The sequence below is a fragment of the Peromyscus leucopus genome, chromosome 18, assembly GCF_004664715.2.
Source record: "Peromyscus leucopus breed LL Stock chromosome 18, UCI_PerLeu_2.1, whole genome shotgun sequence".
Classification (NCBI taxonomy): Eukaryota; Metazoa; Chordata; class Mammalia; order Rodentia; family Cricetidae; genus Peromyscus; species Peromyscus leucopus.
The window spans coordinates 46,338,871-46,364,155 of NC_051078.1; the positions used below are offsets into that span (position 1 = coordinate 46,338,871).

The 25,285-nt window shown below is 39.8% G+C and overlaps 1 protein-coding gene across 1 annotated transcript in view; it reads right to left on the reverse strand.

The window, feature by feature from the left end:
* The window catches only part of Cry1 (cryptochrome circadian regulator 1), a 49,725-nt gene extending 25,138 nt beyond the window's left edge, over positions 1–24,587 (reverse strand). The window contains exon 1 of the mRNA XM_028883642.2: positions 24,310–24,587. Coding sequence (XP_028739475.1) covers positions 24,310–24,467 — 158 coding nt within the window. The 5' untranslated portion in view covers positions 24,468–24,587. The remainder of the gene's footprint in view (positions 1–24,309) is intronic.
* Between the last annotated feature and the right edge of the window lie 698 nt (positions 24,588–25,285).

A 25,285-nucleotide genomic window follows, 5' to 3' on the forward strand; every position in this document is an offset into this window, starting at 1 on the left:
GTGTGGTGTGTAGTATGGGGTGGTATGGTGTGGTGCTATATACCAGTAAACAGAGCATTTGAGAGATGACCGTAGGGCCACAAAAGACCCTGACACAGAAAACAAAAAAGCAAAAGGAGCAAAAATGAGTACTTTTCTAGAGGATATTGCCATCACCTAAGAAAAGCCAGAATGTCCTTTTTAAAATCTACTAAAGTTTCTAAAATAAGAAAAAGGTCCGGGCGGTGGTGGCGCATGCCTTTAATCCCAGCACCCAGGAGGCAGAGCCAGGCGGATCTCTGTGAGTTCTAGGCCAGCCTGGACTACAGAGTGAGTTCCAAGAAAGGCGCAAAGCTACACAGAGAAACCCTGTCTCGAAAAAACCAAAAAAACAAAAACAAACAAACAAACAAAAAAAGGAATAGATGCTAAATCATATGGCATTAATTTGTGACTGTAGAGAATACTAATTTGAAACAAACAAAGGTTTCATGGAGTGGGTGGGACTACACAGACTTTTTCAGTGAAGTAAGCAGAAATGAAGTTTACATATGACAGACATCTGGGAAAATTCTGGAGCAGTGGGGAAGACTCCTTACTGTGCATCTTCTATTGTGAGGAAACAATTTTCCAGAATACGTCCAAAAGGGATGCCTACTCTGGAGAGTTCAATCTTATTGTCCAGCTAATTCCATCCAGATTCTGTTCCTCTCAGCTGGGCAGATCGCAATTTGTCTCTACTTTGTTTCTTCTATGTTCCTCGGTTAAAGTTTCTTATTTGTTTGCTTTTTCCACAAGCTACATCCTCACTGAGAAGTAACTTCGAGGAATAAGCTTAGTGGAAAGAAAAAACATATTGCAGAAACACAGTATGCTAACCAAAAGCTAAATGGAGCCATGTTGAGTTATCATAGCAGCTACATGCCTTCTCCAATGGCCAGCAGTCACCATCCCAACACAGACCAGAACATTCCTATCACTGCAAGGTTACACCACACAGTGCTGTCCTAAAAACTGCTGAGTCTAGAGATTAGCTTGTGTTTTGTCCACTCTCATGCCACCAATACTTCAAAGTCTTGCTGATGCCATTAATAACTGTAGTTATTAGTGACATAAGTATACTAGTTACGTTTGACATGTTTCCTCTTTAGTAACCTCTCCATAGCTTTGATTGTCATAGGATATATCCATGTAGACAGGAATAATAGAACACTCTTATCATTTCATCTTAGGAAGTCTCATGGTGTTGTAACACCTGAACCCTACCCCAACTCACTACTACAATAGCTATCTATTTATTTTGAGAGAACGCTGCTGTTAGTATATGCACAGGGATACAAAAACATCTGCGGTTCATAATATTATCCACAAATATTCATAATCTAGTAAGTGAGAAGGGTTTATGGGTAGTCATGTAATTTCATGTGTTTTCTTAGCAAGATTTCTTTGGGGATTGAGGGGACATGGTCTTGTGTAGTTCAGGCAGGCTGGCCTTAAACTTGCTGTTAATTCAAGAATGGTTTCTGATCCTGAGTGCTGGGATTCTAAGTATGTGCCACCATGCTAGGTTTCTTTATATGGTGCTAAAAATTGAATCCAGCACGTGAGGCAAGTATTCTATCAATTCAGGTACAGTCATAGCCCCAAAAGAGGTATTTTATTTTTTTAGATAATGGTTAAAGATTATTTATTATTGTGTGTATGCAGCTATGCCAGTAGATATTCACGTTTGTGGGGGGTGTGTGCCTGTGCATATCCACAGGGGCAGAAAAGGGTGTAGTGCCCTTCTCTAAAACTCTCCACCTATTCCTTTGAGGCAGGGGCTCTCCCTGAACCTGGAGCTCACATTTATCTCTGCGACAGTGGCAGCTAGCAGGTACCAACAATCTTGTTTTTGTCTCCCTGAAGCACTAGCATTACTGGTACTTGGGGGGCACCAGGCTTGTTATGTGTTTGCTAGGATCTGAACTCTGGTCTTCACAATTGAGCAGTAAAGTGCTCTTAACTACTGAGCCATGTCTCCAACTCACCACTCCCCAAGGTATATTTGAGATATCTTAGATGTAATAAAGATCATCAAAGAATTTTTTGATTAAAAAAAAAAAAGGAATGAACTAGTTTGCTTAAGTAGAAACAGCACAAAACTCAAATGTCCTGTAGAGACAATCCAAGGCAGATGTAATCTCTAATCACTGAATCCACATTTTCTACAAAAACTGGAATAAGAGTTCTTCATACTGAACTTAATGGTGGCATATATATAGGTGGTAAGGTGGGAAAAGAAAGAAAAATACCAAAAGGATATAATTAATCATAAGATGAATAACCAAGTCTAGATTAACATCATATGTGTAAATTCATATTCACACACCCACAAGAACACATCATAAGTTTGTAGATACCACAAACACAGAAAAAACTATATATGTATTTCTTTGGTTAAATAAAATTTATATTGTATGTATCAATTTATGTTAAGCTGTGCATAAGAAAATAGCTGGAAAGTTACTTACCAGGGCACTTATTATATCTACCCTTGAGGAATAGTTTTGGACACAGATAAAAAAGCACTGATCTCAAAAGTGATTCCAGCACACATTCCTCTGGAGTAGGAGGGGTGGGACCCTATCTCCTGCACCCGATTTACTGGTGCTAAACACCTTTAGAAGGCAACCAGTAATTTTGTGTTTCCCAGCATGTACTACACACATGTTCCATAATCTTAACAAGTCTAGCAGTAAGTATTATACTCCTGTGGAAAATCTTGAATTTCCTTGTCTGTAACTGGAGTATAATAGGACACATATCAAGGGAATTTTGTTAAAGCTGAATAAGTTACCATATGTGAGGCTCTTAGAACAGTGTCTGCACACGGTGAGCACTATTATGTGATACTGAATATTTGGTCTCCTCCTTGCTACTGACTTCTATTTTTACTACAATAATTGTAGTTTTATCTCTTGCTTGTATTTGCTGTGGTGTCTTAAAATAGATTTGCCTATCTTAAAATAGATCTTCCTGTCTTAAAATAGATCTGCCTACCAACAATCTCAGTCACTGTAATCCATTTCAGTACACATTATCAAATCATTGTAAGGTACACATTCTTGTACAAAGGTCTTGAAGACTCATTCTTTACTCAATAAAGAGCAAAGTATTTTTTCAGCCACCATCCAATGGTCCCAGGTTCATTTTCTACCCCACTCCCCCACTGCTTGAACTAAACCAAGCTACTACCCTGTGCTGTACACAGTCATTCTCTTGGAACCTCTTTCCTCAGTCTGAAGTATTTTTGCCAATTCGTATCCTGTATCAAGTTTAAATCTTACTAAGTCTAAAGTCTTAGAGCTGAAGTTACTTTCTCTGTTCTCTCAACTGTCAAGAAGAATGTATTTAATCCTAAGGAAAGTTCAAGTCATTCCTTATAGCACAAAACTCTGCATGCAAACATGCATACATGTATACACACACACACACACACACACACACACACACACACACACACACACACACACCACCCCCTTCTGTAGATTTCCTGTATCTGATTCTCAATTCTATGACCTTCTTCACCTAGGTTTTAGTTTCTGTACCTGGCAAATGTCATCACTACGTGTCTTGCACAGTCTATTGAAAGACTTGAAGTAGGATAAGATGCTAGTAGGCTTGTTGTACATAGCTTTTGAGAGGATCAGAAACACATAATCAACTAGTAGCATATAGCTAGTATTCATTAAACAGAAGCTGTTGTTATGTTCCCTTCAGAATAATTCCTATTATTAAGGTAGGTGGGGATTACAGGTGCACACTTGTAATTCCAATACTCAAGATATGAAGCAGAAGGATCCCAAAGTCAAGTGCCACATAGGCAGACCCATCTGACCCAGCTTAAATAAAAAGAAAAAAGGAGTAATATTTATTTCTGAAAACAAAACCCTGTGTGTGTGTGTGTGTGTGTGTGTGTGTGTGTGTGTGTATGTAAATACTTGGGCATGACAAAAGAAAAGAATGAATTAGTTGGATGCCTAGGCCTACACAGAATCTCACTGAATGTATAACTTCATCTGAATGTGACTGTGAACCAGGTTTGGTCTTCCCCAGTGACAAGGCCAATGCTATACAAAAATACTTATTTACTAAAAAGGTACAGTACAATTAAAACTCAAAATTGACTAATTTCTAAGCCTGTAATTCTGTGGTGGTATTATATAAAAATAAACTTTAAACAGTGTAGGTTCAAAGCACCAAGTCACTGATTAGTGCAATTTCCTTTTAGTGATAAATGAAAACCATTATTTGAAAACTACACAAAATCTAACCCTTCGTCCTCAGCTTGGAATAATATTACTCAGAGTTCAGACTGTGTGCTCCAGAGAACACATCATTTCAACATTCATATATTATAAAGATATGTGCCTTAAAATAGCATTTAACACTGAGCAGACAAATCTGGCATATACTGCAGAGTCGTGTGCTCCCATTTGAAGATTTAGCTAATAAAGTAACAGACTGGCTTTTAAATAGGCCAAATGGCAGTTTACTACAATCCCTCACTCTATAGGGCACAACTTAATTACAGCACTGAATGAAGAGACACTAGCGCACCTCCTCACTTCAACGCTCTAAGGACTTTCCTCTAGACACCACGGCCTTCGCTACTCTAGAGGCGCACATGCAGTAACTTCCTTACCACGGCCAAAGATGATTTCAACATGAATCAACAGAAATAGTTTCTAAAGTAGGTCATCGCTATAGCAACCAGTGGGTGGTTTTGCATACTCCCATCACAATGACCTACTTTCTAGTCTGTGCTAGAATAGCTTATATAACTAGTATTTCTAGTTCTGTCTATAAAATAGTCTGAAAAAGGCAATGGCGAGAAACAACATAATCTCACTGCTACTGAGAACGAGGCATTGTGAATTCACACGTGCACGCCAGAAGACAGCCATCTGTTGAACCACTGGAGCTTCCACACGGTCTTATACACTCACCAGTGGAAACTACTCTTAGAATTTCTAAACCAAAACTATACAGAGTTGACCCTACAGAGCTTACTTTAAGAATATAAACTAAAATCATTAAAACCACATCAAGAACATCTCCTCTACATATGAAATAAAAGATAAATTTAGAAAAAAATTAAAGATCTGGACCTACTATTATAAATTAAAAAATGGAGTTTCTCAATCATACCCCAAAGTATTTTATTAGAGATTTTAAAATTATAAATTGCAATTTGCATTTCTAAGTATGGAATAAGGTTTTTATATATTCCATTTTTAAAAACATTCTAACAAATTAGTACTTTCATTTAGTCTGTCCACTGTGATGCACATTTTCTTCAAAGACAGTACTTTAGCATTTAATACGATAAAATGTATATCATACATAAAAAGTATATTCTGTACTTGTTAGGCTCAAAATTAAGAGCACAGAGCCACAGACTCATATAAGGACACGAAGTTAATTTTTATGGTAAATACTTTGTTTAAAGTCGTAAAACAATTTATAGATATCCCCCTCAGACCTCCCCACAGAGAAACCACAGAGGCAGAACAGGGCTTCAGTGTGGGTGCTCAGGCATGTCCAAGACGACCATGGGTGCACTGCGACAGCTGAACCCTTGCACAGCATGGTCCAATTCTCAAACCTCAAAAATCAAGAAATTAAAGAAGTAGTGAAGGAAAATCCAAAGTCAGGCTTACAGTGCACACTTAACACTTGTAATTGCGGTACACAGGCTGCTGATACAGGATTTAAATTCAGTGCCTACCTGGGAAACACAGTGAAACCTTGACTGAAAAAAAGACATTACATAATAATTTTAAACTTAAAAGCTACAAAAACAGACTGGTGTAGTTGTGTCCCTGGTATCTTAAGCAGGAGGAGCACTATTGTTACTGGTGATGGAATTCCCTGGAGCACTAAGGAAGACTTATTAAAGTTCTGAAGCTTCCCTAATGTGCACAGGTAGTAAACATATAGAACAGTGTTTTAACACCTGATGGTTTGACGGTCAGTGAACTGAGGCTTCCGTTCAGAAGATGGGAAAGTTTTTACTGGGGTCTAATGGGAGACAACACGTTACTGTGTGAGGCAGTACCACGGACACCACTCACTTGTGGCCTCTCTACACCAGTCCCCCAGCTTCCTCCAACCACATTAACTACCAAAATCCCTTGAGAACCTCTAAAGTGCCTTCTGAGGAGTGACAGCTGATTTAGGAGAAGGGTTCTAACGTCCACAGAACCTGGAAAGGTACCTGACCATGCATGTGACACACAGAAACACATTACAGCCTGCTATGGTGGAAGGTAACACATGTAGCACAAATGGGTAATAGTGATAATCAATGAAAATCAGAAGGGAGAAAACACTGCTTGGCTTTTCCTCCTTCTCTAAGGCAGGAAGACATTAAGTTTCCAAGGATACAGTGATGGTAGAGGAGAACCTTTAGGATCAACACAATTTAATAGAGGTAGAGAAAGAGAAGGAGGGACCTGGATTTTTCCACAGGTTTATCACTTTCCAATGTCCAGACAATTCCTGACATAATCACCAACAAACAAATCACCAAGCAAACAAATCACCAAACAAATTAATCACCAAACAAATTAAGAGAAGGATTTTAAAGGCTTGACTCACTAGTCAGTGAAGAAGTATGATAGGGAAGGAATATTTGTTACAGGTCTATTTCGCAAGTTAGGAACTTATCATGTACATTTTCCAAAGCTCAGCTATGAATTGAAGCAAAGGTTTTCATTTGGGGACAGTGAGGTGGCTCAGTGGGTAGAGGCACTTGCTACCAAGCTTGAGGAACTGAGTTCAATCCCTGGGATCCACACGGTAGAAAGAGAGAATGGATTCCTGTAAGCTATTGTCTGGTCTCCAAACACAAGCTATGTAGTGCATGCTGGTGTATATGTGCAAGTATGTGCACACACAAATAAATGTTTAAAAAAATTAGATTTAAAAAAAAAAAAGAATTTAAGGGATGGAAAGATGGCCCAGCAGTTAAGAATTTAAAAGGGATGTGTCTGACTCCAAAGCTGTTCTCTCCACATTATATAACAACTACTTTTCTATAGCATATGTAATAATACAGTGAAGAGACTAGGTCATCTTATCCTAACTCTGTTTTTGTGTCTACTTAGACAGTTCCAGACCTCTAACCTAGAGGTCTGCCTAGGCAACACACTTGAGGTTTCCATGGTCCAGATATATTAACCAAAATAATTAATGTAAACCAAAATAACCAAAAAAGGTATATGTCAAAAATAATTGTCATGTTATATCTGAAATAATTACTATGCTCCGCCAGGAATGACCATCTCAAGGTTACTCTGACCCTTATCTAACTTTGATATAAATTATGCTCATTGTGGTTTTTGTCTTTAAAGATGCTGAGCTTGGGCAGCAAGAGACTCTGAGGCACGAGCCTGCTCTTCGTCACTGGCTAATGAAAAACTCATATAATTTTAATTGCCTTGATGAGCATGGTTGTTGTCTGTATTTCTTACATGGTTGCAATAACATTTTAGAAAAACCAACCTGACAGCTCTACAGCGATAAGATGACTAGAACAGCTTTCTCTTCCCCCAGGTGGGGGATGATCAGCACTGTATCAGCTCATTGTTTCTCACTGTGACAAAGTGCCTGCAGAAACAACTTAGGAGAGGAAGGCTGCGTTTGGGCCAGCATTCCACAGATCTCAGTCCATGTGCATTTTGCTTAAGTTAGAACATCACAGTAGACAGCATGAGGTAAAAAGCAAGTGAGGCAGTAAGGACAATGTCTGGAAAAGAACTATGTTTTCAGGGCACACCCCACCCTACTCCATGATGTACTTCTTCCAGCTAGGCCACATATCCTAGTCTCTACCACTTCCCAGAAATTCCATCAACTTATGAATCTATCAATGGACTAATCCATTTATAAAAGAACGTCATGTTCTAATAGCCTTTCAATAGTGTCACAAGTCAGAGACCAACATCTCAATACCTGAGCCACAGTGGGTGTAAGGTAAATGGAGAGTGAAGAACTTCAGTCATGTCAACAAGCTACACCCAGACTCCAAGTATTCCACAGGTAGTGGAATACTTACTCAAGCCTTGTTACAGATCTGCTGAGGCATTTCTACTCACAGAAGAAACCTGACATGTGCGCTCATGCATTCGCGCGTTAAGTTAGGAAAGAATGATAGGTGCCAATCAATCAGGATGCTGAAGCAGGAAAGGCAATCAGAGAAAATATTATGTCTAAATCAAGAAACCTCATGAAAGTTGAGAATGGTGGGGAATGCGTTAGTGGAAAAATGACTACAATAAGCATCATACTTTCTAAAATAATGTGTATGTCCCTCAAGTTTTACCATTTCAAAATGTACTAAAAAATCAATGCCAAATGAAGCCTTTTACTAACCTTGTTAACAGTACATTGGGTTAAGATACTCTAACAGGAATAGCTAATAAACTGACAAATAAGAGCACTGAACATTTCTTAAAGTAATTCCCTGGGCTGCTCTAAAAGCAGGTGCTAGAGTCAGCATTAGCCTGAGGATTTCTACAAAGCCCTGGAAAACTTGAGCTTAATCCAGGTTTGGGAAAACAATAAATAAAAGCCTAAGGCTCATCAGAGTAAGGAAGCTAATAATAGGCCCTCCTTATCCAGTCAGAGCTCAAAAAAGCTTCACTCCCAGTTCAAATGTAAATATAGTAAATATTAAGTCACAGAATAAGTCAGCATAAAAAAACAAAACGTCCTATTTCTTCCCAGTCTCAGAGAGAAGCAAAATTGACCCTTGAGTGGAAAGAGTGAGACAGCGAGTTTCCAGTGGACAGCAGCAGCGCCATCAGAGTAAACACACCAGTGCTGTCAGCCATGTCAGCATCCTGTGCACTCCGTTGGTTTTGAAGTTCTTTTGTATGTGTGAGTGTGTGTCTGCATGTATGTATGTATGTATACTATGTGCTTGCCTGAGACTCATGGGGCCAGCAGAGGGCACTGGATCTCCTGGAACTGGAGTTACAGATGGTAGTGAACTCCCATGTGGTGCTGGGAACTGAACTTGGGTCCTCTTTATGAGCTCCAAGTGCTCTTAACCACTGAGCTGTCTTCTCCAGTGCCAAGAAGACCATTTCAACAAGACATTTTTCCTAATCCTATAACTCCAGTCTATAAAAAAAAAATCAGAAAACCCAAACTTAAGTCTATTCTACAAAATATAGAAACAATATTCAAAACCATGAAGGTCATAAAAAGTAGGAAAATCCTGAGAAACTGTTAGAAAATAGATGAAGGAAATATTTAACTAGATTCAATGTCATACTCTGTATAAAATTATAGAACAGAAAAAACAACAGTAAAATCTGAATAATGCCTGGACTTTAGTGAATAATGTAGAATCTCAGTTTTGACAAAAAAGATGTATTAATATTAGAGAGAGCTGGAGATAGAAAGCACAGGAGTTTTCTGCATTATTTGGCACATTTTCCATGTATATAAAATAATTCAAAGTAAGTTTTATCGACAAATATCTGCCCGAGAATGTGTCATCTCATTGAAAATTCAAGGAATTGGGCTGGAGAGATGGCTCAGTGGTTAAGAGCATTGACTGCTCTTCCAGAGGCCTGAGTTCAATTCTCAGCAACCACATGGTGGCTCACAAACATCTACAATGAGGTCTGATGCCGTCCTCTGGCATGCAGGCAAACATACAAACAGAACACTGTATACATAACAAATAAATCTAAAAAAAGAAAGAAAGAAAATTCAAGGACTACGTGACAGAAAACACTTCAAGCAAAGCAAGCATTTAGAGCAGTGTCAGGTCTGTAGCAATCCAAGACAGCTAAAGTCTATCTATGCCTCTCCGTGACACCCTCAAACATGAATGCAATGACCCCCACCCCTCCACAAACATGCACGCACAAATAACAAATCCTTTCAGATTCTTAACTTCAATACATGCTACAAAGAAATCCCATCAAAAGTTCCACGAAAAATCAATCACAAAATAGAGGAGAATCACTTGAGTTGCAAAATAAGAGATCTGAAAATAATTAAGAACTTTTTAGAACTTATGAAAGGTACTAATTAAAAAAATCTCAAGCAAGGTACCAAAGAGAAAGATTTTGGCAGATGTTTGGAGAAGAAAATCAATAACAGAAAACAGAAATATGGAGAGGGGAATGTGAGGCCATGGGAATAATAATTTATAAAAGGTTCAGATCTGAAAAATAATGAAGACACACCGAAAACTTGTTGAATGCACCTTAAGTGGTACTGTAGTAGTCAGCTTTATCTCACCACAACAAGATGTCCAAGACAACTACCACACTTTTGGAGGTTGAAGTGTAGACTGGATAGCCCTCTGTGCTATGAATCATTGTGGGACTGTGGAGCAACATGAGTTGGACCTGGGAAGAAGAAAGAATACAAAGTATGGTAGCTCATGCCTACAATCCCAGTATTTGGGCAGTTGAGGCTGGACAGTTTTAGGCCATCCTGGGCTACAGAGTGAGATCCTGTCTCAACAACAAAATAAAAAAAAACAAAACAAAATAATATAAACTTCTAGTTAAGAATAATTAAGAAAATAAGAGGGCAAAATAAGCAATATTAAGGAAAAAAAGGCATAATCTCAGATACAGATGGCTTTAAACTTTAGAAGATAGTGTGGAGAAATTTTATGCAAATAAGTTAAAAATTTAAGGGCCTGGGAGAGATGGTTTACTCAGTAGTCATGAAGACCTGAGTTTGATTTCCAGTATCCATGGAGAAGTTTGTCCCAGTGCTGTGTGCCTGCAATCCCAGTGCTGTGGAGGTGGAGACAAAAGGATCATCCAGTCTAACTCGATAAGCTTCAGGTTCAGTGAGAGACCCTGTCTCTGGAAAACAATTTTAAAGGATGCTCAACATTGATCTATGGCCTCCATATGCAACCCCCCCCTCTCTTTCACACACACACACACACACACACACACACACACACACACACACACGAGTCCATGTAGACAAAAAATGAAAAACTTAAGATGAATAAGTTCCTTACTAAACATGACTTGAAGAAATGTAAAATTTACCAGAACAGACTCAAGTGCAATGAGAACATGTGAAAGATCCTAACAGCTATGAAGAAAATCAAAGTCGGGTGCTGGCACCCAGAGGCAAGAGAACTGTTGACAGACTAGACCAGTGTGGGCTATAGGAAGCAGGGGCCAGCCAGGGTTATATAGCCACGCAAAACAACAAGCAAACAATCAGAGCTGGCATGGTAGTGCATGCTATGATCCTATTACTCAGAACGCAGAGACAGAAGGACTAGGAGTTCAAGGTCAGCCTGGCCTGCATGAGACCATTTCAAAAAAACTGGGGAAAATTTTAAAAAAATCAATAGTTAAAAAATTACAAAGAAATCACAGCTTTATAGGTAAGTTTCTAGCAAATATTCAAGGAATGGATATTTTAAATTTTACAGAGGTTCTTGTTTCATACAGAGGAAAGATTAAAAACTAAAATTTTCTTATTCCTCTATGATCTCAAAAAACAACACAGCTATTTATAATCTAGAAATCATATCCTTGTCTAATTTTAGACACTCCTGCATTGTGACTCCCAAAGTCAGGCTAAAGCAAGTGTAATGTACACTTCTAGGCTTTAGAGGACTTACTATAACTAAATAGCATCTGCCTAACGTGCCGAAGAACATGCTGTCCTAGATCTAAGTCTAATGCTTTCTGTAGTCTGACTTAAAATTGCTGGCTTTCAGATTAATAATAATAATAAAAATATTCTACTTTTAAAAATCCATAACCAGTTTAAGTTGGTTTATTGAAGATTTGACAAATGGCCAGATCTTATAATGAGAAGTTCTTCATTAGGGAAATACAAATCAAACTACAAAGAAATATTATTTTTCCCTAACTAGAGTGCTGTTATCAAGAAGATAAAAATAACAAATTCTGGCAAGGACAAGGAAGAAGGGGCCTTTCATGGACTGAGGCAAATGGCCATTGCATCAAGAGAATAATCCAGCTATCCTGAGATGGTATGTGGGAGCTGAAAAGCTGGTTCACAGGGTATAGAACAGAATGATGATGGCTACAGAACAAAGCGAGGAAGGAGAAAGGAACGGGGGTGGGGGCGGGGGGAGAGGAAGACTGGAAAGCAGGTATCAAAAAACAGCTATACAGAAGGAACAGCGCTAGTGTGGAGTTGGTGGTCCATAGCTTATCATAGTTATTATATAGTCATGAAGAGCTAAAAGGGAAGAATTTAAAGGTTCTCAACATGAAGAAATAATAAATGTTGAAAGTGATAAATATGCTAATGTGATTTGGTCATTACATACTGTATGCATGCATATTGATTATGTGCTATTATTATGTCATTTAATTTTTTAATTGAAAGAGGCTGGCATAAAACATTTTACAAAACAAAATAGAGCCAATGAGACACAAAATATAAAGAAGACATAAAAAATATCTAACACATTCAAATGGATTTTTAAAAGGAGAAAAGAGAACAAATCATCAATGTATTCAAAAAGATAACAAGTGAAACATTTTCTAGACTGACAAAAGATACTGCCGCATAGGTTCAGAAAGCCGGACACATCGATAAGGAGTTAATAGAGTAATACACAAACTGTCACTTAAAATATTGTACAGCATCAGAGAAAGGGAATATTGAAAACCAGACAAAGATAGTATGTTGCCCTCATAGAATTAGTATTGGGAGCAACAGTTGATCACACACATCTATTATGCAGGGAAAAAAAAAACAACTGCATCTTGTAATACTCCACCACAGTGTAAAAAAAGATGGGCTCTGGTATGGATGGAAAATTTATGACTAATGCTAAATGCTTGATTACTAGTTTGTGGGGCAAGCAGGAGAATTTTTCAGAGATAGGGCCTTGTCATGGGAAAAGGACTATTAAGGGGGACACTTGTGACCTGACCTCTTCTCCCTCTTGTGGCTTCCTAGATGATGTAAGGTCACTGACCACTTTGCTCTAACACACATTCCCTTCCATGCCATTCTACAATGACCTAGGTCTGATCCATGGGGCACAAGAACCATGACCTGAAATGTCTGAGACCATGGTTATCAAATGCAAAAGCACAACTTTCCTTGTTGAGTTGATTCTCAGTGTCCTGTGATGTGATGGATTTGACTGCAGCATCTTCAGACAAAAGATCCTCCTAGATTCCCTAGATCCTCCACCACAGTGAACTCTAAAGTCAGTCCAGATAAACAGAAAGTGATCCCAAGTTTCTATGCGAGGAGGAATAAAGAACAAAGAACATGCTAAATATAGACAGAAGTCATCCCCGGCCTTATAAATAATGAGGAGCCAAAGTGACTACAAATATGTACACATCAGGAGGTGAATCAGTGTACAATTTAAATGTATTTTATTACCCAATAAGGGGACAAATTATTCATTAGCTGCAGACATGAATCTATATGCATTTGATAATAAACAGTGAATAGTTAAAATAATATATACTTTCCAAACTAATAGAAAGATATTAATAAAATTTAAATCAGTGAAATTAAAATAATAGAGATAAAGCAACAGAACAGGAATGGCAAAAAGAAAACATGAAATAAGATGATTGACATACAGCTGCAGAGATGGCTCAGCAGTTAAGAATACTTGCAGCTGGTTCAATACCTAGCACCTACATGGCAGTGCCTAACTGTCTGCAAACCCAGTTCCAGGGGATCCAATACCCTCTTCTGGCCTCCCTGGGCACTGTACACACATGGTGTATGGACATACATGTAGGCAAAACCCAAACACATAAAAATATATAAGTAAATAATTTTAAAAAGATGAATTACATAAATTCAAATACCTTAGTAATCAAAAATATAAACAGGCTAAAGAGGGGCTTTAATCAAAATAAAAACTATTCAACTAAAAGAAAAGTAAAACCTTGCTATTCATAGGATATAAAACACAGGCCCTAGAAAGGCTGAAAAATAAAATATGAAAGTTTGTTACAAAAATACCAAAGAACTTGCTATAGTGTTATTAAGTTCAAAATAATAGACAGCAGAAAAATATAACTGCTTATATGTACAGCTATAAATCCTAATAATAAAAGCAAAAGGCTTCAATTTGCCAGGTAGAAATATTTCTAATATTATAATGTCAAATGCATAAGGTACCAATTGACACATCTTCCCACAGAGATAGATCCATGACTAGGGATTTTTACTCTGATAATAACTGACTGAGGTGGCTAATCTTCATTGCCAATTTTGGCATCTGGTGTGGCCGTGAAGATGATGATGAAGACCTATAGGAGATTCTATCCCATGGGCTGGGACCCAGGCAGAATGGAAGGGAAAGAACGTGGTGGCGTTCTCACCTCTCTTGCTGGCTTCCCACCATAGGAACTGCTCTGCCCTGCCCCGTGCCATGATGGACAGACAGACACTTCTGCAGCCAACTCCTCCCTTGAGTTGTTTCTGTCAGGACTCAGTCACAACAACGAGAAAGTCAACAATACACCGAGATAAGCACACCAACAATAAGTGGAGAAGATTTGGACAACACATGAACAACTCTGGCCTAATTGGAAAAAAAAAATTCAAGCATATCCTCCTTAGGAACCATAATGTGTGTGTCTGGAACATATAAATATATTCCCATATATAAGGTATACATATAGGATATTTTATCTGAGTATATGTTAGACATTGAAACTCAAAACACTGTCAAAGAACTGAAATAAGGCATAGCATATTTTATAGCTTCTTGTATTTAAGCTCAAAAATAGTATCAAAAAGGTAACTGTACTGTTATAAATATTAAGTATATATATAATCAATGTTTCTAAATCACTAATCAAAGGAAACAAGTATAATAAACTTTACAAAATAATTTGGAAATTCTTAACAGTAAAACTCACATAAAGAGAATGTGAGCTACAACTGTAAAGTCAAGGAAAGGAACACTTACTACATAATGCTGACCCTAAAAAATGGAAAAGCCCCTTCTCTGCCCCCTCACTCCCCTCCCCTCAGTAAACCTCCCATGTGGGCCGTTTAAAAAAAAAAAAGAAAGAAAAAAAAATAATTAAAAATTTATGATAAAAAAGAAAATGAAAGGGCAAACACATAAAAAAGTCAAATGTATTCCATTTTAAATAATAACCAGGTATTTAGGCCAGTCTTGGCAGTGAGACAGAAATTACAACACATATACAGAACTCCTTCCTAAAGGCAGCTAAGAGCTGACAGATGGTACGGAGTCACAAACTAATGGTGAGCAGAGCGTGCGGTCAGCTTCTGCCCCGACAGGGTGCCGATCCCAGAGGACCTGGACTTAGGACCAGAGTAGACATGAAGTCTAAATGAAGACTTTGGAAACACTAAGCCAGCAGTGCTAAAAGCCACACATACATAGTAGGGAAGGGGGAGGCAGAAATAAACCCACCTCCACACTTTATGGTGAGATTTCCTTGGCTCACGGGGGAGGGATAAGCTGGAAAACACTGACCAACTCTAGAGTGGATTTGCAGCCCAAAATTTAATTTTCAGTGTGCTGCAAGAAAACTTAGAATGTCCTGGAATGGAGTAAGTAACTCTACTACCTCTAAGAAGTTTAAACTCTCTCTGGTTTAAACATTTTCTGTACCTCTGTATGTTTCCATTTTTTTTTTTTTTTTTTTTTTTTTTTTTTTTTTTTTTTTTGGTTTTTCGAGACAGGGTTTCTCTACGTAGCTTTGCACCTTTCCTGGAACTCACTTGGTAGCCCAGGCTGGCCTTGAACTCACAGAGATCCACTTGCCTCTGCCTCCCAAGTGCTGGGATTAAAGGCGTGCGCCACCACTGCCCGGCGTTTCCATATTTTTTTTCAAAGACTATATGAAAATATTCAATGTGGCTATGGGTTGGGTTTACCTCTAAAGGAGCAATCATCCTTGATAGCAACAATGGAATTTAAGAGCGGACACAGCATTTTTAATAAGCTGAAAATAAACCCAGCAACATAAAGGTCTATCTTCATCAAAATAGCCTTCAATAATTAAAAAATACGTAAGACACATTTTGACAAAAAAGCATTTTTCTTCAAAAGCTGTCACTGAAGGAAATTCTAAATTCTATGTTTCAGGCTCAAGTAAAAAGATCACAGATGATTATAAGGTATGCAAGAAAAAACGCAAAGGAAAGGAAAGCACTGGATCCATGCCTTCCAAGTACTCACCCTACAGGAAGAAATAGTTACAGAAGCACCCAACACACATTATTACATTATTCTTTAACTATAAAATCTCATCTAATTACTTCCACAGTGAAACATGGTATTTGGGGCAACTCCAATCTGTGCTCCCAGGCCAGGTTACTCACATTTGGTTGCAAAATAAACTCTTCTTCCCTTTGAGGTGAAAGCTATTTTTATGACAAATGCAATATTTAAAGCTCCCTGTCATCTTATAATCATAAGAGGGAAACCAAGAATACATGAGCTTCCATTATTTCTTTTTTCTTTCTTTTTTGAGATTAGATTTTTCTTTGTAGCCCAGGATGGCCTCAAAGTCTCAACATTCCTTCCTGTCTCAGCCTCTCAGATGCTGGGTCTATGTATAGTCTCTACTCGCCTACGAAGTACTGTCAGAGAGTAACTGGCAGTCTGTGAATCCCTGTCTAAATGACCTGGAGCTAATCTCTAGCTATCTGCCTGTTTCCACACAGGAGTGGCAGGGAGACTGGAGATCCAAATTCAGATCCTTATGAACATCTGAGCCATTTCTGCAACCTGATTTGAGGCAAAGTCTCATCTGGCTCAGGCTGGCCTCCAACTCCCTATGTTGTGAGGATGACCTTGAACTCCTCATCTTGCCTCCAATTCCCAGGTGCTGGGATTACAGGTGTGGGCCACCATGCTTGGCCTTCTTTTTTTTTTTTTTTTTTTTTTTTTTTTTTGGTTTTGGTTTTTCAAGACAGGGTTTCTCTGTGTAACAGAGTCCTGGCTGTCCTGGAACTTGCTTTGTAGACTAGGCTGGCCTCGAACTCACTGAGATCCTCCTGCCTCTGCCTCCCTAGTGCTGGGATTAAAGGCGTGTACCACCACCACCCAGCTTTGGCCTTCTTTTTTTTGAGTGACATATGTAATATAAGCCCATATTTATTTCCATATTCAAACTCTATTTCCCACTCAAACTTCTACCTTTAAATGTACTTAAAGAGATAACGGAAATATTTACAATATTTAAGATGTAATTTCCAGTTGAGGGATCAAGTTTTCAAGCCTCTTTGTACTATTTTGATTTGCTTGGTTTCTACTATAAAGAAATACTATTTTTTACAAAAAAAAGTCATTGTTTTAAAAGCCCTAACATCATCTAAATCTTAAGACTATTTAGAAATCCAAAGACTAGCCAGAATGGTGGGTGGTGTATGCCTACAATCGAGCACTCAGAATGTCTAGGGCAGGATTGCCACAATGTCACTTTGGCTATATAGTGAGACCCTATCTCAAAACAAACAAATGAACACCCTGCCCCAGTATGCAAAGAATAAAAAGAAACCTAGAGAAAAGGAAAGTAATCTACAGCAATTTCTGGGGCTCAAAAATGTCAAAAAGTGGTAAGTGAATGGTGGTCATCAAAGAGTTAAAAATGCAGTTAATTCCAAACAATTAAGACTAATGTGGCCATAACAGTTTAATGTAGCTACTGAAAAATATTCTAGAAATAAAATAAAACATAAATGTGGAGCTAAGATGTGGAGATAGAAGATGGAAAAGAGGGTAGAAGAGATGGCTCAGAGGTTAAGAGCACTGGCTGCTCTTCCAGAGGACCTGAGTTCAATTCCCAGCAACCACATGATAGCTCACAACCACCTGTATTGAGATCTGGTGCCCTCTTCTGGCCTTCAGTCAAACATGCATACAGAACACTGTATACATAATAAATAAATAAATCTTTAAAAAAAAGATGGAAAAGAAAACATGTTAATAGGTTTATTTTATTGAGGGTAAGGTCACAGACATTGCTTCTTAATTGTTAAGATAAAATTAGATTTAAATATACTGTTAGAAAATTAAAATAACCACTAGTAAAACAAAAATAAAAGAATATAAAATTGTTAATCTACCAAAAAAGGCCAATAAGGATAAAATACATTTAAAAATAGAATAAGAAAAAATATAGAGGGAAAACATAAGAATAAAATTCTAAAGTCAGTGATAACAATAAATGTAAAGGGATTATATTTTGCTGTCAAATATTTAAAAACTCAAAGCAGATTATTCATCTATGGTATAAAAGTCACACAAGCTGGACCTGGTAGCACAGGCCTGAAATTACAGCTCCTTGGAAGGCTAAGGCAGGAGGATTCAAAGTTCAAAGCAAACCTCAGTAACTTAGTGAGATCCTATCTCAGAAAATCAAAATGAGGCTGAGGATGTAGCTCAGCCATATAGCCTATGTATTCTGCTTGTAATCCCAAATACTGCCTGCAACTGCCTCCACCCAAAAAAATGTAGCAGAAAGAAGAATCATCATTTAAATGAAAAGGAAAAGCAAAGATAAACTAGATAAATATAAAAAAAAATTATTCAAAGCCAAAAGTACTCAATAAAAGAAATAAGGAATAAATTACAGAAGGATTTGTAAGCCACAGTCCATAGGATGAATGCATATAATCCACTGTTTGCTTCTGTATGGCTTGTAAGCTGAAAGTCATTTTTATATTTTTAAAGGGTTGCATAAAAATATAAAAAAGACCCTACTTAAGGTTTACATGCCTAAAATACTCACTGTGTAGTCCCTTTAAGAAAAAGTTATCTTTTTTTTGGACATTTTGTACAACAGGATCAACTAAGACTGGAAAATCCATAATATATAGAAATTTTGCTCACAGTCTAGAAAGTCTAAGATCCTGAGACCAACATCTGGCAAGTGCCTGCTTGCTTTATCATCCTATTGGAGAAAGTGGAAGGAAGGACACTTGCATATGCTCACACAAGAAAGGAAACCCATTTTAATATCACAGCTCTTATGTTCTAATCTCTCAACTCTGTGACACAGGATTAAATGTACAACACCAGGACACTTGGGAACACATTAAAACCTAGGCAGCTGCCAACTTAGCCTATATACTCTAGATTGACAAAAGGTGTAAGATAACATGATTAATTAATTCACTGATTTACAGAGGCCTCTATGTGTTAAGGAAATCAAACTTTAATCATACATACTTTTATCACTTAGCATATCCAATATGTTTTCTTTAGCATGTTAATATTGGCGTATATAGCTTTTCTATATTAGACAGTTGAATTTACCAATTTTTTTATTGTTTTCAGAGATATATGTTAGAAAGGGGTTTCCACTTTAACTGTATTTTGTTTAAATATTCTCCTACTTTTGAGTTTAAGTCTTCAAGAAATTAGCTGTCCCAAGACCTTCTGTGACCACGAGAAAATGACCAAACTCTAACAGCAAGACAGCAGAAATCAATGGAGGGAATTCCTGAGGTGTTGAGGTGTGGGAAAGAGAGAGGACAAAAGGAGGAAGATGAGCAGAGCAGGTGACAGTGCTTAGGAAGACTTTGAAACTCTTCTTGATGCAAAGACTCAACCTGCCCTCTGCTGAGCCCCTGAAGATGAAGTCCTACCGTCACACACCTCCCCCACCCCCACCATTAACCAGCAGAGCCTGGGAAGAATACACACATTATCATCTCTGCATCTGTAGTCACCTTAGCTCTGGGGTAAGGCAGTGTCCTGTCCAGCAAATACTGCCTTGCTACAGATAACCACTACCTCTGGCTCTGACAACCTTTCCACCCCCTCTTCAGAGACATCCCTGAACCTACAGAACAAGGAAAAGGAAACCTTATAAAATGGACACTGCTGAACTACACATTACCCAACTCTTCTGTATCTTAGATTAAGACACAATGTATCCAGCAACACCTCCAAATTGTTACCATGTGACCTTGGATATTTCAACATACATTGTCATCTCATCTAAAAACAGCAATAACCCACCTTCCTCCTTCATGCCCTCCAAACAGGGCATAGTGCCTGTGGTATATGATGCTGACAGAGCTTTTATCTTGCTGCAGACTTGACAGGTTCTTAATATTACCCATCAAACAAGAGACTGAGTTGCTTTTCCATATCATCAAGTATCCTTTTGTTTCTGGTCTAGAACTAGTAAGAATGAATGCTGGATTTGATTAAGTGTTTTCAACATCCCTGGAAATGATTTTTTCTTTGATCTACTTACTTATATTAACTATTATCAACAATTTATATGAATGTATTTCCAGTACTGAATTATCCTGCGTTCTTGAGGTGAGTCTAAGGTATATTTCAAGTGTTTATATTCTATTTAACAAATCTTCATGTGGTTTCCTTTCATTTTCACTGTGTTTGGGAACCATTTTGTGTTTAGGAACCATTTGTATAGAACTTACCTGTACTTAAAACTTAAGACAGAACCCTGTAAATGCTGCTGTTTCTTCTGGGTTGGGCCCGACTATCACTGTTTTAGAGCAGAACAGATTCTGAGGCCCGCACAAGACCTCTCAAGATCTGGCTACTAACACTCCTCCTGCAGAGAGAGTGGGGGTCACAAGGATCATGAGGCCCCTCACCAGGGCCATCCTCTTCCTGAGGATATAAAAGAAGCAAACAAGTGATTGGGGTGGGACTTTCTACTGACATAGCTATCTGAGTTGACCATGCTCCTGTAAATAAATCCAAAATACTCATTGGTTCAACAGGCTGGATTTGGATAGGATCCTTTCCTTGTCTGTCAATGCCCTCCTGAGAAGTCAGTAGATGTTACTTTATATCTCTCCGGGAAGTCACTCAACAAACCTAACTATGAAACTATCTGGGCCCTGGACCTCATGCTTTTTGTGAAGGTGATCCTTTTTATATTACTATTATTTATAATTTTATAGAAGGTTGTTTTGTTTGTTTGTTTGTACTCCACTGCATCCTGCAGTGGAGTACAGGCTGTCCTCTAACTTTCAGCAATTTTTTTTTTTTTCTGGACAGTGTTTCTCTGTGCAACAGCCCTAGTTGTCCTGGAACTAGTTCTGTAGACCAGACTGGCCTCGAACTCACAGAGATCCGCCTGCCTCTGCCTCCTGAGTGCTGGAATTAAAGGCGTGTACTATCATGCTAAGTAATGACAAATAAAATAGAAAAGCAGCTAGTAAATCTAAGACACAAAAAAGAGAAAAATCCAAATGCCTATTTGCAACAAGAGACCGAACAATAACTGTATTAAGAGTTTAAATGTGCTATATATTTCAGTAATACATATAAAAACAGAAGTTGTAGATTAAAAATAGACATTTGAAGAAAATATGAATATAAAGTTAAATAAAGTAGAAACCATAGGGTTGAAAAGTATGTCAAAGGTGATCTACATGTTTCCTACTGAAATCATATACTAAGAAGGAAAAATGGGTAAGCGTGTAGGCACACTTGTAGCTTTAGTTATTAAAATTAAGAGGCCTTATATGTGACAGCTTCAATTATGTGGTTAATGTTTAAATAATAAAAGTAATGTATTCACTGGAAAAAAAATTAATTTTGTTTTCTGAGATTGGCTTTAATACAGTCCAGGCTGAGGACCACCTTGAGTTTCTGATTCTCCTAGCCTCTTCCTCCCAAGTGCTGGGATTATTTATAAGCCACACCTGGCTAGCAGGTTTTCTCAGTCATAACTTTAAGGTATGCATTAGTATCTAAGTTAAATAGAGTAACTGCCTCATCCTTAAACTCTAGATGTAGAAAGGAAAATTAAACCAATATTCATCAGGTGACTACTATAGTCGATATGCTATGAGGAATGCAGACCCCACCCCATCTTGTTTCCTTTAGGTCCTCACACTCAGCTTTATTTTCCTATTACACACCCCCTGCACACACACATTCTGTCTTCTACAGCAGAGACTTTGGTTTATTTCCTGCTGCAAATCCCCTAGGAACAGAGCCTTCTATGAATAGGAAGAACAGCAATCAATTTTTGAGTAACTGAAATTGTAGCTTCTCTTCAGGAAGGTACAATCTGCTAAATGGAAGAGAGAAATGAATACCTATTACACCTCTATGGTCTGAATGTTGCATTTCCATCCCCACAAACTCTTTGATGAAACCTAATCTCCAATGTGATGGTATTATGGGGCAATCAAGTTAGGAGAACTCTACCCTCATGAGTGTGATTAATCCCATCATCAGACCTGTGAGAACCTTTTCATCTCCTCCACACTGTAAGAACATACAGAACATGCCATCTATGAAGAAAAATGCCCCTGCTAGGTATCAGATCTCCTGGTGCTTTCACTTTGAACTTCTTAGCCTCTGGTGCTGAGAGAAATGCATGTCTATTATTTGTAAAGTACCCAATCTAACGTGTTCTGTTATAGCAGCCCAAACCAGCTAATGATACCAAATATCCATTAACAAAACAGTACATCCTAAGAATGTATAGGAAGCAATACTAAACACAGTGTAAGAGTTCAGAAGACTGCAACATCCTAGACCAGATAATGAGGGTATCACAGAAAAAGTGACGTTTGGGCTGAGTCTTGGAGAGATAAACCGACTTTTTAAAGTTCACAGTTCAATGGTCATTTAGAGGTGCGCAGACATAACTTTCAGGGTGTTTTTAGACCTTCCCAGTTTCCCCAGGACTAAGTCACCACTCAACTGCGCCCTGTCCCTGTGTATTTATTTGCCCATTGTATATACTTCATATAAGCACAGCCATATAATATATGAAATCCTAGGACTAGCTTCTTCCACCTAGCATGCTTTCATGGTTCACCCACACATCACACAGCATACATCAGTATTTCATTCCTTTATGGCCAACTAACTGGTACTAGGATACACCACAGCACGAAGTCCAGTAATCAGCAGATGGACATTTGGGTTTCCATCTTCTCACTGTGGTAATAAAGCTCCTTTTGTTCTGCTCAACCCCATAACCAATTTGCCAGACCATTCTGTGCAAGCCATTTTCACCTAGTATCTAGATAAATGCAAGTGTCCTAAGTGGTCTTCTCACTTCTTGTCTTCATTCCCCGATTCAGTGTGTTCTCAGAATCACAACTAAGAACATTTTTCCCAACTTAAGTCAGATCACGTCACTTCTCTGTTCATAACCCTGTAATCATTTCCACTTCACTGTGAGCAAAAGCACAGACCTTGGTAAGCACTAAAGCTCTGTTCACTTGGACCTATTACAACTCCGACCTCATTACCCACTACTTCCCCATTCACTCTGCTCCGGTCATTCTGGCTGGCTGTTCCTTCCAAAGGTCAAGCACATTCTCACCTCAGGGCCTTTTCCTGGAATGTTCTTCCTTTAGATAGCTGCATCCCATCACTTCTTAGCCTGCGATCACGTTCTCCACTATTTTTACACCCATCAACGTTTTCCCCCTGGTTCTGAGGACTGAACCTCACACATACTAGGTGAGTATTTGTCCAGTGAGCTATATCCCCAGCTAAGTAACAGTATTTTAAATTGGGGCTCCATCCTATTCCTATTTACTTCGTCTCTTTGCAGTACTTCTCATCACCTATAAGACTACAAATACGTTTTCCTTTCTCAGACATATGCCTGAAGAGGACAGACTTTGTTCACAGCTCTCTTCCTCACATTCAAAGCTATGCCTGGCAAATACGCTATCAATACATCTGCCAAACTAATGCTTGCATTTCATTCCGCCGCACCACCATCTATCCTGTTTGTCCAGGAAGAGCTCATAAAATGTCCCGAGGGTTTCTTCCAGTGTGGATTCCCTAGAAGGATTATACTTTGCCTCGAAAGAAAAACTGTGCTTTATCTTGTCAACCACAAGGAGGAGTTGAGGAGAGAGCTGAGCAAAGAAATCAGGTAATTCTTTCCCTTGCTTTTCCTCCTCTAACCTCAAGGGGGAAGAAAGCTGGATCTGAAACCGGCTATAATAAATGAATGGTTTTTCTCCACATTATGCGTTACCTAGACACACACGTCAACAGTAAAGATTACAACCCTTCCATAGGCCAAAAAAATCAAGGCCTGGGAGTGTTTAATTCCTCTACTTCACAAATCGGGGAAAGAGTTCCCATCAGCACAGACACATAACTTACGATGAAGACCAAGGTGTCCAGGTCGTCAGTAGGCTCTCCTATTAAGTCTGTACTATTTAATATGGACCCCATCTACAATTCTTACACCGTGTACGCAATTCGGTCCCTGGACTAAACCAAATCTCAGATCTGATACTAACTCCTCAACACCCGATTCGTGTACACCAGGACCAATTTCCCAAGCGCTTCGGACTCACCGCCACCTGTTGATGCCCACGTTGGAGGAGCCGGCGAACCAGGGGTCGAGGATGTAGACGCAGCGGATGGTGTCCGCGCCCTGGATGCACTCCTTCAGGGCGGGGTTGTCGTGGAGCCGGAGTCCCTTTCGGAACCAGTGCACGGCGTTCACCCCCATGCCCGGGGCGCGGCGGGTCACCCCGACTTCCTTTACCGAGAGCTTCAAGGGAGGGAAGCCGAGCTCATAACCGACACCTGCGCTTCCAGGAGAACCTCCGCACGCGAGGAGTGGGGAAAGGACGGCAGAGAGGGGACGGGAGGAGGCGACGCCGAGGCCGGGCGCGGAGGCGGCGAGCGCGCAGCTGGCAGATGAATGGAGGCTGCCGAGGCGCCGAGGTCCACGGGCGACGTCCTTCAGGAGCCCGCGCCCGCGGCCAGCGTCCGGAGGACACGCATACCTTCCAGGGCCTGCGACCCCCGGAGCGCAAGCGAGCGCGCGGGGCTCGAGCCGCCACGACGGCCCGAGCTGGCCGCAGCAGCCCCGGGAGGCTCGTCACGGAAACCTCGCCCTTAGCGAAGGCGGCCGGCGAGCAGGCGGCGGCGCGTCCCCAGCGCTCTCCACGGGCGGACACCAGCTCCCCGCGGGCGGCGCGCGACGCGGCCTGTGCGCCCCGGAGTGGGCAGGGAGCTCGGATCGCGCGGGCTGGCGCTCCAGGCCGCTGGACGCTCGCCGGGCCGGTCACCGGTCCCGAGGCTGCCCGGGTGACTCCGCCGCGTCAGCGGCCCCCGCCCCGCCCCCGGCTCCTCATTGGGCGGCGCGCGCCCCACGTGACCACCGGCACCTCACGTTTCTGAAGTGTGTTTACTACGCCGGGCCGGGACCGCGGCGGCTGCCGCGGCGCCGGGTGTTTCCGCGCCGGCGGGGACGGCTCGGCGCTCGGGAACCTCAGTTCTCGCCTGGGAGCCGGGCTCGCCGCCTCTGCGGGTCTCCGCAGC